Raw genomic sequence first — 14,162 nt, forward strand, 5'->3', positions numbered from 1 at the left:
AACAAACAACTTGCTTGCGACGCAACACAAATACCTCGTGCAATGCTCATGACATCCATTGATTGGATGGGCCTTCCTAGACGGAGTACGCTTGAAACGTAGACTGGATCTTTCGTGCGACACAGAAGAGGCAGGATAATTCAGTCGGCCTGAGGTCAATGAATCGAGTATAATGCCGCCAAAGTAGAACCTTGGCGAACACCTGCCTTACGCCGTAAGCGTATGCTATGAGCCTCACGAGAACGATCTTGATGATTTGTAACGTGTGACGTGTTATGGTCTATACTTTCAACTTCCTTACGATGATAGATGCATTGAATGTGTCGGATACATACCACCTCTGTACCTGTGAAAAGGGAGTGACAGTGACAGGATTTGCCACTTTGACCTATAAATTAGTCCACGTGTAATCCGACGTCTCGCCGCTTGCTCGTTGCTAAATGCGGTTGAACAACTCGTGAAAACAGATATTCATCCTCATTCTATCTGCATCTTCGCATCGACTTTATACAGTTCACGCACAATGGCTACTGTGCACCCGTCGAGAATGGGCATGGTCCCTGGCGGATCATCCTCGAGACCTGCACCACCTGCAAATCGCTCAAATGGGAATGGTAATCCAGAAACACCTGTTAGCCGCGAAGAAGAATTAAGAAGGAAGTTGATGGATAGGAAACGTAATGGCTCCGAACGGGATGGTGAGGGATCTCATAGAGATCAAGACGATGTCAGGCGAGATAGGGACAGGTCCCCCAGATATGATGATAGGGGGGATGATCGACGTGATAGAGATAGAGATAGGCGGGATCGAAGTAGAGAACGGGAGAGACGAGGAGACAGAGATAGAGATATAGAGGGTGAAAGAGTCAGAGACAGAGATGGAGAAGGGTTCAGATCGTACGATTCAAGACGTGATGAGCGAGACCGTGATCGCGATAATACTCGAAGAGATCGTGATAGAAGGGGATCACCGGTATACGAGAACGATAATCGACCTAGAAGATCTTCACCGTCTTATAAACCTTTTGATCCTTCTCAACCTTCTCAAGGCGGGAATAGAGATGGATATGGATATGGACGAAGGGATGATCTGCCTTCTGGACCGCCTGGTCCAGGTCAAGATGGACGACCAAATCAGAATATGCCTCCTCCCTGGGTACCGAAGATGCAGTCCCAGGCCCCTCAACAACAAGGAGGTTATGGTGGTTGGCAGAATCCTCCTCCGCATCAACGATTCGGCACGCTCGACTTCGAAAGGTATGTCTCGTCCTCTTTTCCCCCTGCACACACTTGCGCGAATACACTGCTGACTAATACTCCTTTAATTATTAGGCGTCGACAAGAAAGAGAGAATAATCCTTTATCGATCTGGCCTGAATCGCCTAAAAGACCTTACCAAGATGAAGAGTGAGTATAGTCGAAAACCTTGTGCACATCATTGTCTAGTCCCTGTTTCGCGCGTCAGATTGCCCGACGTAGATACTGATCCCAATTTGCGCGCCGCAGTGAGTTGGAAGCTGAACGCAAGAAAAATAAGAGCAAGTCGAAATCATCAAAGAAATCAAAGTCGAAATCTTCGTCTAAACACAAATCTTCCAAACATCGCTCCTCGAGAAAGTATTCGGACGATTCTTCCTCTGAGACTGATTCGGAGGAAGAGGAGCGCCGACGTAGAAGGAGGAAGGAGAAAGAGAGGGAGCGAAAGAAGAAGTATGATGATTATTCGGATGACTCGGAGGAAGAACGTCGACGTAAGCGCAGGAAGGATAAAGACAGGAGGAGGACACCAGATGAAGATGTGCATGCGGCCGAAGAGGATATGTGGGTTGAGAAAGGTGAAGAAGTACCCGCGGCGAAACCAGCAACTATTTCACCTGTCAAAGAGAAGATGGTGGTGAGAGACGAAGAGAGCGACGATGAGATCGGACCGCAATTGCCTAGTGAAGCCAAAGAAAAGAGCATGGATAGATCTGCGTGAGTAAGACTTCCACCTTGTCCTCTTCCAGTATCTCAATCGGGCTGTACAACTTGCGCCTGGTCCCAAATTATGCACGATCAGAGATGCTGACTCTATGGAGCAGGTTCGCACACATGAGACCGGGAGAAGGAGAAGCGATGGCGGCCTACGCTGAATCGGGACAACGTATACCCCGGCGAGGAGAAATCGGTATGGAGGCCTCCACGATTGAGAAGTTTGAACAATCAGGATACGTCATGTCTGGATCGAGGCATCAACGTATGAACGCCGTACGAATGCGAAAGGAAAATCAAGTGATCAACGAGGCGGAGAAGAGGGCGATTCTGAAGTTGCAAAGAGAGGAAAAGGAGAAGAAGGAGGGTATGATTATAACCCAGTTCAAGGAGGTAAGTCTGAATCGCTTCAAACTTCTGGAGACATGCCCTGGTCTTCGGTATTGATGATTGACGACCGATGTCTTTTCAGATGATGGAAGAGAATTTGAGGAAACAAGGTATCAATCGTCCATGATTCGAACTACCTGTCATGTATCCGGTTTGCTAAAAGCGTGTGGAGATCACAATCGATTATGCATGTCGTTAAATCTGAATATCGTTCGTCAGCTTCACCTTGTCCTCGATCACTACGAAGCCTCGTACCCATCCGTCCTCCATCGCTTCGCTGCAAGCGCAGTCATTCCTGTCTTACCAAAAGTCTCGGCGACTTGTGCTTTGAGCAAATCAAGGAGGGGGTGAAACAAGGAAGAGGGTCTAGCGACACGGCATCAGCATGGACATTGATTCGGAGAAAGATCCGCCAGTCAGCGTGATCAAAGCAAAGGCAACACCGACCACTTTCCGGGCGTTAGCCATGGGGAAACCGGTTTGAAATCCTGCGAAATTGTCTGGAGAGATCATTCCGATGCCGTCTGCAGGACGTAACGTTGAACGAATTAACGAATAGGCGATGATCTCAGCTCAACTCCTCTTCCTCTCTTCCGGTGATCGTGTGCGACACTCTATCGTGATGTGTACGGATTGGAACGAATGACTTACAGCCTGCTTGTGCTGCGTAGAACATGGTAGGTGTCAATGTAGTGTCCGTGTTTACCCATTGAGCTGTGATCTGTCGGTTGGTCGCATCGTAGTAGAACTAAGAGCATCAGAGTCAAGCGTGTCAGTACAAACGCTCTACCTACTTGGCAAGCAATAACATCTTTGTTGTGTCTGGCGGGTACTTCGCTTCACTCGTTCGGTCTTTCGAGTAAAGGGGGGAGCAAGAAAGAAGGAGAGGGCTAGCACTGACTATATCGGTTTCCACGGCAGCTCCGTTTCTGGAGAAAGTGGTCCCTATCTTTTGTGCTTTACCGGAGACTGATTACAACGGCAGGTTACCAGAATCAACTGATTGGTACAAATATTGAACCTTTTGGCGGACGATTGATCCGATTTGGATCGATATGATCTGATTTCGTCCGCTTGCTTACCTTCCGCAGATGATCCTATCATACTCGCGTACGATCTGGTCATTGCCATAGTGTCGAACATTGAGGATCAGTACTGGTTACGAATCTCAGGTCATATCGCCAAGATCCAGAATGATAGACCTCAGCTTACCCATATGCGAAACCACCTTTTCCCGGCATATTCGCAGTGGCGACCGCGCCATTGTACTCTGAAGCCAAATCGCCGCTTCAGCCGATTCACATAGCGCGAGGTCATGAGAGTTGGTTGGGAATGCTAAAGTACCACTCACGCGCTCCGAGATATGGATATCCAGCGACTCGATTGTTGGGCGATATGGTATACAGGGCTCCTCCGGCTGCGGACGGGGTGAAAGAGATGGCCAGGGTTTGAGTGTATGTCTAAAAGATTCAAGGCGATACAGTAGACATCAGCTTATGTTTAGAGGCCGAGGTCAAGCAGAGGTCATGCCTTCTTGTCATTCTGATTTGACTGACAGTGGTGAGATCGTATATGCCATATTGGTTCGGTGCGCCCGACAAGTAACCCAGCAGCTGATTGTTAGCGTCAACAATCTGGATTGCACCGGTGATTCTGGAAACATGTCAGCATGTGGACACAGATAATGCCCGCATTGGTAGACGGAGGTGGACGGCTCACATATTGGGCAGGACAGAAGGATTAGGAGCGGGTGCTTGTCGGTTTTTCAACGTACGTCTCCTAGGCGCGAGTAGAGGTTGACCGGTCCGCAAGCACTCGGCATTGGTCTCGCATGGCTTGGTAAGCGTCCCTTCAGGCTGAGGTTGAGGATCCGCCAGTGTCGAGCCGATAGCCATGACCACTACCGACCCGAAGATCAAGAACGCCAGCCAAAAAGCCAAGATTGAGCGGGAATGAAGCATCTTGTGTCTCCCGTCGTACTGTGAGCTGAATTGAGGACTATCTCGTGAGGAAGAGTTGGATGACCACCTGTGCGTCCACTTGTGTGAAGCCGTGAGGGAATAAAAATAACAGGAAGGGGGTTTTGCGATAGCATCAAGCGAACCCTTCGGTTTTTTTATACCGTGCTCGCTTGACATCGTCGCACATGTGCTAGATGTCTGCAACCGTGCATAGATCAGGCTAAGCTCCGAGGAAAAATGACTAGAATGTGATGGCTTGCGTGATCCCTCCCTGCGATGGCTGTAGTGTGTCTCATCGACGGGCCAAGAGCCATTCAGAAGTATTGCTTCTGGCTGGCGAGATATCCTCATCGATCTGTGCGAATTGAATTATTACAATCCGATGTGCTGTATACTGTAGTTGGTTAATTCGACCCACTCGTGTCACCGATTCCCCCTTCCGATGTATCGATTCAGTAAACTCACTCCACTCGTATAATCAGCTTCACATTCTCAATGAGAATTTGCATATCGGGTTCCTCGCCATAGCCGTCATAGGAAGAAAAGATCTTTGCATGAGTAGGGAACAGGAAGATACTGAGTGCGCGAAGAGACTTAAGACGCATCATGTCGAGCTATCGCTGTGGACAATGCGTTTATTCAAGAGTCAGACAAGATGATCGGTGCTCTAGTCTATGTCTAGGATCCCGCTGTCAGCATGTACATACAGAAAATTCTGAATTCATCATAATCCCAACCCAAAGAAGAGACTCAGTATTGGTTCTGTCTTGTACGAGAAGACGCTTTCCCTTGATGAGCAAGCGAACCTTCTATATGCCCAGCGTTCTGTATGGATTTTGATCTCGCCCTCATACTGATCTGATGACCAGCGCTTGGTGGTTTTAGCATGACCCTCTTGTGACGTCTTTCTATACACCAGGAGTAGGATCGATTGACACATATTTGAAGGTCTGATCAGACAAGAAGGAGTGCGTAAAGAATCAGATCACATTGCTTTCTAGAAAATATGAAAATAACTCACAACTTTCTGTTGATCCTCTGGAAAATCGATCGCAAACTGATCGTAATTCTCTGGCGCTATCATTCCCAATGAATCTACAGCCAGATTCTCGTGAGTGACGTTCTTGACAGCAGCGAGGAAGCACGTCTGCGTTCTTCCGGGACATTCCCATACTCACAAGAATCTTTTGGACCGAAATAAAAGATGGTATCGACTTTGGTGTTGTCCGTGTTTGTCCATTGCCCCGTGATCGCGTTGGTGTCGGCATTATACAGAAACTGCGGAGAAATCGTCAGCGGGCCATTTCGCGAATTGATTCTCAGCATGATCGGGCACATACGATGGCAGTCTCTGATCCCGCATATAGCTGCCGCGTATTGCTTTCACCGGTATCGTCAGACTCGGATGGACCGGAGACTGAAGAAACGATCAGCGTTGACTGCTTCTGCTCACGGCTTTATTTGGCGATAAGCGATAAGCTTACTGATATGGCTTATTCCCCCAAGATTAGCGAAAGCACTGTGATGCGTCACCTTGGTAAACTACAGTGCCACGTATGGAGACTCGATCCCCGGATATGTGCTCGGACTCACGCCGAGCTGACTCCCATATCAGATCCCGTATTCAGTGCTGTGGCCGAAAGGATTCAGTCATATGTCGGTCAAAGATGTGTCGCGTATCGAACAGTGAAATACTCACTGGCTCCCAAGTAGGGGTATCCAGCTTGTCGGTCGTTAGAGGATATGGTAATGGAGAACGGGTTTGATCCATCTTGCGTGAATGAGATGGACACGGCCTGGGTGGGGTCCTGATGCGGGCGTATCAGTCATAGATTACATCAAAGACAAAGTGATATAACCCACGGTCGTGATTGTATATCCTCCTTCGTCCAGGTTTTTCGAGATATAACCCATGCTATCTCCCGCGGCATCGAAGACCTCTATTCCACCGAAAGTACTGCACGTCGTCATATTGTCAGCCCGTCAGAATTGACATGAGATCGTATGACAGGCGTCTCACTCATCGGCAACAGGTGAATCACGAGGCTTCATCGCGCTCCGGGTTCTAGTACCTCGTTTGATTGGTTTCAACAGGGGTAACCCGTACCGCAGGCATTCGGCATTTGTGCTGCATAGAGACCGCTTGAATGGGCGTGCCGGTCTTGCGCGTACCGGCGCACGTCTAGCTGGTTGTTTGCCATTAATCTGGGTCGGATGAGCATTCAGCACCCCCACCAGAAGAAGTGCTATGAGTGCGAAGAGGCAGAGTTTCATTGTGAGCGCGTAGGAAAGTCGGAGTAGGCGTGAGGGCACCTTAGTCTGTGCAGTCGACCTGTGCGACTAGACCTCCAATGCGTGTATATAGGCAGTCAATGGATGGTAGACGTGCCAATCGCTCGTCAGTGGGAGTGAAGTGATGAGGAAGATATGTGAGTAAAATGCTTCTCATGTCAATCAATCTGCCTGCATATCGTCTAGATGGTGGCTGTCACTTGGCGGGACCACCATCAACGCGTCCGTTACTCTGCGACGATCAACATGTTGGGCTTTCGGAGCGACCAGGTGTCTGCGGACCTTGGTTCAAGAGGCGGTCATTCCTTGCATCCCCAATAATCGTCTGTTTCAGATAACCCACTGTATGGATTGTTTGCCAAGCAAAAGTTTAGCCAAACAACACGACATGCTCACGCCGCACGGTGCCTTGCACATCAGATAGGAGATTTCCGAATAACCTTTTCGGTATTACGATATCCATTCAGCATCGTTCGATCCTCAGCTTTTGTTAATTGCCGGTGCCGTTTCGGTCGAGCGGAGAAGCGAGTTACACGCCTCGGCTCTCTCACAAGACGCATCGACCCAATCATGTGCAAGTTCTCCTTCATCGAGAACCGCTCAGTCGCGGTGCGAAACGTTACGTAAGACATTCCACATGGGAATCCCCATGTCTTGGCGTAATCCCCGCTCCACTTCACCTTTAGGAATCAATCGTTGTTTCTGGATCACTGATATTCATATAGTATCATGCCTAGCATATCAGACAGGCTCAGACGATTCTCTCTTCGTCCATCTGGCTCCCGCCAGCTGCAAGATGATCAAGCGGGACCCTCAACATTATCGGCTAACGGTCATCTCCCCGTGCAGCCTCCATCCTTTGACCCCTCAGATCCACCTCCCCCTTATTCCAGTTTGCCCACGTCCTCTCCCATACCCATTTTGGAAAAGGGTAAGGGCAAAGGTAAAGGCAAAGAGAAGCAGGATCAACCAAGTTCGTCGTGGTACCGAAACCCGGCCAAAGGCGTGACATCCTTAAAGTCAGTCCAACCATCGAAGGATTATGGCGTTCCGAAATTATCAGGTCTTCCAACCCGGATCCACGAGCGGATTGCTATTTACCTTGTCGAGTCTCCTACATCTCTTCGTGCACTCTCACTCACCTGCAGAGCCCTCCGTGACCCGGCTCAAGCAGCTGTATGGCGAACGATAGATGTATCTCTACCTGGATATTGGGAACATCAATTACTTCTGAATACTAGTACCAAGCAGGCTGTCAAGTTCAGCTCGGGCACGACGTGGGACGAGCCACGATGGGCACAATGGTATGATGATTTCTATCCCTTGCGATGCGCCAAAATCAAACAGCGCCTAAAAGACGTCAATCGTGCTATCGAGAAGAAACCATATCTGCTGAGATCGACCCGAAACCTCATCCTCGAGCCTAACGTCAAGAATCAATCGGAAATCATCAAGCTGCTTCAGACAGTCAGTCTTCCGCTGGAGAACGTAGAAATTAGACCTCTTATATTGGGAGATCTGGCTGGTGGAGCAAAGATACCGACAGTAAACGAAACTATGGAATCGTTTTGCAAAGCGCTATCGCCCAGCTCTACGACCTCGCTGGTTTGTCTCCAAAAGCTAAGGGTCACGCTTGATAGTCAGAACTGGGTGGACCAGTTAAGTAGGCTTCTCTGGGTCTGTCCAAATGTCGAAGAGCTAGACCTGGCAATACATCACGACATCACTTTACCGGTTGTTCAGTCCTCATCGATCGACAAGGGCAATCTACCTTCGATACTAGGGCAGTTGAAAAAATTGCATTTTCGGAACGTGTTACCTCAACATTGTACTAAATTGGAATCGATTGTTCGGTACATAAGCGAAGCAGCCTCGATGCTTTATGGTGATTTGGAAATTACAGTAGAAGCGAATTGGATGATTGGATCTACAGGGCTGAACACACCGTTCCCTCAACCTGTCCAAAGCTTCATTGAGAGCCTGTATACTCCTCGAGCATTGTCGAAGATCAAGCTGTACACGAAAGGTGATAGAGCCGAAAGTACGAAGACGCTATTCGACCCTCTGAGTCTCTATTGGATCGATGACGCGTTGAGCCTTGTCGAGAGTGTAGCCTACACGGAGGTGATACAAGGATATGGAACGGGCAAGATGGTAGTTCCAGATATTGCAGTGAGTCAAACAGACCTCCGTCTAATGCGTCGGATTGTCATTTGAGGAGTCTCGTGCTGATATCCTTTGTTCTGCCTGCGAAGAAAATGGTAATCCCACCTATATTCGCGATGAGCGATCTCACCATCTCTTTGATCGTACGACCTGAACTGTGGTCGACAGCTTTGTTGATGGAGGAAGACCGAAAGGACAAGGCCATCTTCTCGTTTGTACCCGCGGTGCGGACGAAATTGAATGCTGCGGACTCGCTGCACACAATCCACATGATACCGCAACTTGACGACGAAGATAAGCGAGTGTTCAGCTCTGATCCCCGCGATTGGAAGAGGCAAAACACCGGCGGTATCCTTATCCGAACATACCACAGCGACGAGGGGGAGATACTATGGATCATGCGAAGACTGTCGTTCTTCCACGATCTGTCGGGAAACAACCTGGAAAGCAAGTCGGATTGGGAACAAGTAGCTTGTTTCGAAAAGGGTGTAATAGTCCCGCAGGAATTATTACGAGAGGTCCTGCGGTTTGACCGCGGCAGTATCCAAGTAAAGGGCAAAGGGAGACTGTGCCCCGAGGAAGAGTATATCGACAGCGAAGAGGGCGACGCCGATGAGTGGTATACCGGCTTCAGAGAGGGAGAGCTGGAGGAAGCGGGATGGGACATGCTCAGAGAGTGGGAAAGGAGAATGCGGTGATTTTTCCAGGACCGCATATATACGTTCCTCGACAAAAGCGTCCCATGTACGTCAACCGGGCAAATACATCACATATGGATCCATCACTGGGTCGTGGAGAATAGGAGAACAAATACAAGCCCTAATCGGGCTAAGACAGACGTACAAGTGGAAAAACAGAGACACATATCCATGATAATTTGCCTATCCTGGCACCGACCAATCATACCCTCATTCCAATCGGCATGTTGACATTCCTTCCCCAGCCTAGATCCTGTCGCGCATCATCATGATCCCAGGGAATCGCTGCCCTCTTCCTCACGTGCACAGGCTTAGCTGTTGGTCCAATATCGATCTCGTCGTCGCCATTGCCTGTCTCTCGAGGGGGTATTCGAAGGGTATATAAGGTCTCTTGATCGTACAGATGCTTTTTGGCTTGAAATTCCTTCCTCAAGGACGCTGAAGCGGAAAAACTGTATGTCGAACTCTTATTCTTGATCTCCGGTTCAGGATCTTCGGGATGTTGGACGGATGTACTGGTTTGCCACGCTACGGAACCTTCTAGCTGTAATGTAGCGGGGGAAGGCAGGACGTTGATTATACTGAAAAGCGAAGTTAGCTCTGTCCAGTGACAATTTCGTTGCATGAAGGACCATTAGTTTCTGCAATGGCAAGGGGCAATCCGCTTACTTAGCAAAGCTATGTCCGACCTTCTCGGTGACGCCTACTACTCCGCTGACGGAAGGCATCAATATACCCCAGAACGCCCTTTCAAGTCTGTCCCTAGCTGATTCGAGCCAGGTCCACGGAATGAGATTAACGCTCGATGCAAGGAAATTTGTCGATGGGCCCTTTGGCGGATGGAAAAGGTATAATACCCTCGAAGGCATAGGCGTTTCCCCATATGACCATTCTTGCTCGTGACCATCATTCGTTTTCTTCGATAACTACAACATTGCTCAAATTGTGCCCCTGAAAATGGCGTTGGCCGGAAGGACACACTCACAGTAGATTTAATCGGTTCTCGGACCAAGATCAGCACTTCCTCATCCACTTCTTCATCCTCTTCAATGCCTTTATCGTTGACTTTGGGTCTCAAAGACCTGATCGTTCCTTTTGCGGTGAAGAAACTGCCTCCGTCATCAGTGAGACCATCTGCCCAGGGATCAGAGCTGTGGTCGTTCTTGATACTCTTCGTACTCTTCATCAAACCTCTGATCATCTCTTGTAGTCTCTTCTGTTGTGGCTTGGTGAGCGTCGTAGGCTGTACGGTATGCAACGACATATCGCCTATTGATATTCGGGCATCGTATGATGCTTGAGAGTGGTATGAGGGCGGAGGAGCTATCGACATCGTTTCTGTAGCTGACGCCGAAGGAGGCATTATTTCGAGGTTGTGATCGCTCTGGTCACTCATGTACATTTCACGTCAAATACTGTAAGTATAAGAGTAAAAGCAGGTCAGTGACCGCTCTTCAAGCTTATCTCTGCGAGCTTCCACTTCATTCAGTATTCGAACCACATGAAACAGTGGCAAGGAAACAGCGCAAGCCACAGTCGTAACTGATGAATCAGTCGTGCACTTTGCGTAACTACACCTTCTTCTTGAAGCCCTTGAAACAACTTTCTTCTGCTGTCTTCCCTGTTACATGCATCGTTTCCCTTCGAAGGGCCAGTGCGACGAATGTTCCTCAAACACACAGAAATTAAACATCGAGGAAAAACTGTTACGTAACGATGTAGTCTCAACGCGTTCCGTCTTTAAGCTTGTTTCGTCTTATGTGGACCATGATGTTCTCGTTAATGGGTTTATTTTCCCTAGAGCATCCTGATATCCCCTAAGCAGATCTCCTGAAGACCTTGCCCTAACCTAGACACTACTGCAGTATTCAAACTTGCGCGATGAACTATCAGCCCGGTTCCCACAATCCGTATCAAATGATGTCAGCCGATCCATCTATGTTTCAATCTACGAATGGACAGATGGTAAACCCTCAAGATATAGCAATGTTAGCTCAACAGGGATACTTGCGACAACAACAGCAACTTACCAACATGGGTCAATTCGGTCAGGCGGGCGCAGTAGGAGCAGCTGGAGCGGTCAGACCTATGGCGGGTGGACAGATTCCGTCGGTGTATCAGATGGGCGGGATCACACCTCAGATGCAGCAAGATCTCTTACAGCGTCAAATACAAGCTCAACAGGCTGCGATTGCTCAACAGGCTCAAGCGCAGAGCCATAATCAGGCTCAGAGCGGGAGTAGCGGACCGGGCAGGAAGAAGAGAGGGGTGAGTTGTGTTATCAACTTCGGTGATAATATGCTAGCTCCAATAATTCAATTAAATGGGCTAACCCATACACGCTTCTGGTTAGCCAAAGCCGTCAGCAGGTGCTCAAATGATTTCTCGACAAACCACTTCCCTCCAACCTCCTCATTCTCAAGAACAATACATCAAGAATGCCCTATCAGCTCCCCCTTCCCAAGCGCAAATATCGAGTCATACGACTGGTGCAGCTCCCACCAAAAGTGAACCTATTGAACCTTGGGCGGATGCTTTAGATGAACTTGATCCTCGCGAGATAGCTATGGGCAGGTTCAGGAAAAGACATGAGGTCTTAGGAGAGATCTTTGGTCCTGACGCCACAAGTGAGTAGACCCTCTGCTTTTGGTATCGAAGGATGATTCAAGTCATACTGATGCGCTGGCCGCAGAGGACATACCGCAGTCTGCCTATGATCCATGGGCAGGACTTGGTATAGATGGCGAAACTTTAGAAGCGAAGGTGGTGAGTGATCACAGCCATTCCGGTTGCATGAAAGAGACCATGTGAAGAAAGGGCATGCTGACATAGTGTTTTCACTAGCTGGCGCTCGAAAAAGAGAATGAAGAATTAGAAGCTCGTTCGAGGACGGTGGTAGAAGACTTCAGCAGGCGGTTGAAGGAGATCGAATCGAGTCACGCTGTCTCTGTCTAATCTCAAGGCATCTTCGATATGTGAAAGAGACAAGGGATTTTGGATACGCGACTCCGGGTTATCCGGTTTAGACCATGTATGAATTCCTATTATCAAGATCAATACCGACCCTTCGTTATGAGGCTCGATCTAGCAAAGTCTGAGAGGCGAGCCTACCCTTCGAGACGATGAGGTACTGACAGACAAGCCCTCCATCTCCTTTGATACACTGACACCGTCAAGGATATGACAGACATGCTCGAGTATTGCTCAAAGGATGGTCTGAGCCTGTACGCTGCGTCATAACAATCTATTGCCTCGGGAGAGCTATAAAAGCTTGAAAAGTCCAGATAGACTTCCTCCATCTTCCTCTTCATATCCCAACCCCAATCACTCATCCACTTCTTCCATCCCTCACACCCACAACATCTCATCCTACTTAAAGCAATTACCGTTTTACTTATCTACAGAATACAACATGCCATACATCGATCAAAGATACGCTCAGCAGATTGTACCCTACGACGCCAATCATCACGGACTCTATCTTGCGCCTGGACAAGGTCGAAATGTGCCCGAGAAAGTGATCGTATGCTATAGACCAAACGAATATCAGTCTATTGCTGATTCATGGTGTACCGCTAGTTCAGACTACACCCAGCGAAGGAGATCTGCGGCTCCGACCAGGACCAGGCGCAGGTATGAATCGGATTCCACTGATGAATCATGGGTGTTGGGATCTAGCTACAGTTCAGGTATGTCACTTGAACGAGCTCGGCCGCTTGTCCCGCTCCTAATCCAGCCCTTCTCACACCTCTCACGCCTCTCGCCCCTCTCGCCCCTCTCGCCCCTCTCGCCCCTCTCGCCCCTCTCGCCCCTCTCGCCCCTCTCGCCCCTCTCGCCCCTCTCGCCCCTCTCGCCCTTCTCGCCCCTCTCGCCCCTCTCGCCTTCTCGCCTTCACGCGTGTCCTCTCCACTTGCCCTTGTTCTCCTCCATTCGCCATCTGCTGCGCTTTCCTGTAGATCGCCCATGCCGATGCTGACTATATCCTCTTCTAGACTCATCAGTCACTTCAAGAGACCTTCCGCTCGCATATCATTTCTACGACCTCCTGCGCAATATGAAGAACAAGCTGTACCTCAATATGTATCACGAGACATCCCCTGCCCCTCGACGCAGACGATACTTCAGGGATGCTTGTTCAAGTGAAACGAGATCTACGTCGGAATGGGATATCACTTCGTCCGAGTATTCTGACAGGTCCAGCGATTATTGGGATCGATCCAGCTCAGAGGGTAAGTCCGAAGTTCTAACTTTTGCCATGCTCCCCCCGTCTTCATTCAGATGGCCCTCGTCCACCACTTCACCCAGAAATGGTAATCGTCACTGATGGGTTTTATCAGAAGCGTACCCATCGAGATACGGGTATGGGACGAACTACCAATACCAATACCGTTATCCCGAACGGAGAAGAAGTAGGAGAATGCAGAGAGGCAGAAGGGATCCAGGATTTCTGGAGAGGTTCTTTGGCTGGTAATCGGATATTCAGTAGTCATATCGAATAACTCCTTGCGAGAAGTGTCCCATGCATATGACTTTTCGCCCCTCATAAGCTCAGAAGCGAATTTGTCAATTCATTCCTGCTTCGAAGGACATTTCATCAGCATTTATTGTCCCAGTATCAGAGCATCAAATGAACAACGGCATGCTTGAGCTTGTGATATCTCATAAACTTGACATCTCTTGCCGT

At 49.0% G+C, this 14,162-nt stretch overlaps 7 protein-coding genes across 7 annotated transcripts; 4 read left to right on the forward strand and 3 right to left on the reverse strand.

Annotated features, from left to right (window-relative positions):
- Nucleotides 1–523: 523 nt before the first annotated feature.
- On the forward strand, nucleotides 524–2,488 carry I303_108315 (uncharacterized protein; the record flags this gene model as incomplete). The annotated part of the gene is made up of 5 exons (XM_018410628.1): nucleotides 524–1,257; nucleotides 1,333–1,407; nucleotides 1,507–1,974; nucleotides 2,082–2,364; nucleotides 2,444–2,488. 5 exons carry the CDS (start codon nucleotides 524–526, stop codon nucleotides 2,486–2,488), a joined length of 1,605 nt encoding a protein of 534 aa, XP_018260438.1.
- Nucleotides 2,489–2,727: 239 nt separating this feature from the next.
- I303_108316 (uncharacterized protein) lies at nucleotides 2,728–4,322 on the reverse strand (the record flags this gene model as incomplete). Its single annotated transcript, XM_018410627.1, has 8 exons — nucleotides 2,728–2,885; nucleotides 3,013–3,109; nucleotides 3,263–3,330; nucleotides 3,444–3,478; nucleotides 3,574–3,631; nucleotides 3,713–3,821; nucleotides 3,918–4,014; nucleotides 4,081–4,322. The coding sequence occupies 8 exons, from the start codon at nucleotides 4,320–4,322 to the stop codon at nucleotides 2,728–2,730; spliced, it is 864 nt and encodes a 287-aa protein (XP_018260437.1).
- Nucleotides 4,323–5,230: 908 nt separating this feature from the next.
- On the reverse strand, nucleotides 5,231–6,374 carry I303_108317 (uncharacterized protein; the record flags this gene model as incomplete). The annotated part of the gene is made up of 9 exons (XM_018410626.1): nucleotides 5,231–5,272; nucleotides 5,344–5,417; nucleotides 5,501–5,600; nucleotides 5,663–5,739; nucleotides 5,807–5,841; nucleotides 5,916–5,952; nucleotides 6,022–6,130; nucleotides 6,186–6,279; nucleotides 6,343–6,374. 9 exons carry the CDS (start codon nucleotides 6,372–6,374, stop codon nucleotides 5,231–5,233), a joined length of 600 nt encoding a protein of 199 aa, XP_018260436.1.
- A 969-nt stretch (nucleotides 6,375–7,343) lies between these two features.
- I303_108318 (uncharacterized protein) lies at nucleotides 7,344–9,478 on the forward strand (the record flags this gene model as incomplete). The annotated part of the gene is made up of 2 exons (XM_018410625.1): nucleotides 7,344–8,786; nucleotides 8,870–9,478. The coding sequence occupies 2 exons, from the start codon at nucleotides 7,344–7,346 to the stop codon at nucleotides 9,476–9,478; spliced, it is 2,052 nt and encodes a 683-aa protein (XP_018260435.1).
- A 202-nt stretch (nucleotides 9,479–9,680) lies between these two features.
- Nucleotides 9,681–10,811, reverse strand: I303_108319 (uncharacterized protein; the record flags this gene model as incomplete). Its single annotated transcript, XM_018410624.1, has 3 exons — nucleotides 9,681–10,059; nucleotides 10,148–10,404; nucleotides 10,464–10,811. The coding sequence occupies 3 exons, from the start codon at nucleotides 10,809–10,811 to the stop codon at nucleotides 9,681–9,683; spliced, it is 984 nt and encodes a 327-aa protein (XP_018260434.1).
- A 587-nt stretch (nucleotides 10,812–11,398) lies between these two features.
- Nucleotides 11,399–12,433, forward strand: I303_108320 (uncharacterized protein; the record flags this gene model as incomplete). The annotated part of the gene is made up of 4 exons (XM_018410623.1): nucleotides 11,399–11,746; nucleotides 11,832–12,105; nucleotides 12,171–12,244; nucleotides 12,323–12,433. The coding sequence occupies 4 exons, from the start codon at nucleotides 11,399–11,401 to the stop codon at nucleotides 12,431–12,433; spliced, it is 807 nt and encodes a 268-aa protein (XP_018260433.1).
- Nucleotides 12,434–12,890: 457 nt separating this feature from the next.
- Nucleotides 12,891–13,949, forward strand: I303_108321 (uncharacterized protein; the record flags this gene model as incomplete). Its single annotated transcript, XM_018410622.1, has 3 exons — nucleotides 12,891–13,167; nucleotides 13,471–13,707; nucleotides 13,816–13,949. The coding sequence occupies 3 exons, from the start codon at nucleotides 12,891–12,893 to the stop codon at nucleotides 13,947–13,949; spliced, it is 648 nt and encodes a 215-aa protein (XP_018260432.1).
- Nucleotides 13,950–14,162: the final 213 nt, after the last annotated feature.

Source organism: Kwoniella dejecticola, chromosome 11 (genome assembly GCF_000512565.2).
Source record: "Kwoniella dejecticola CBS 10117 chromosome 11, complete sequence".
NCBI lineage: Eukaryota > Fungi > Basidiomycota > Tremellomycetes > Tremellales > Cryptococcaceae > Kwoniella > Kwoniella dejecticola.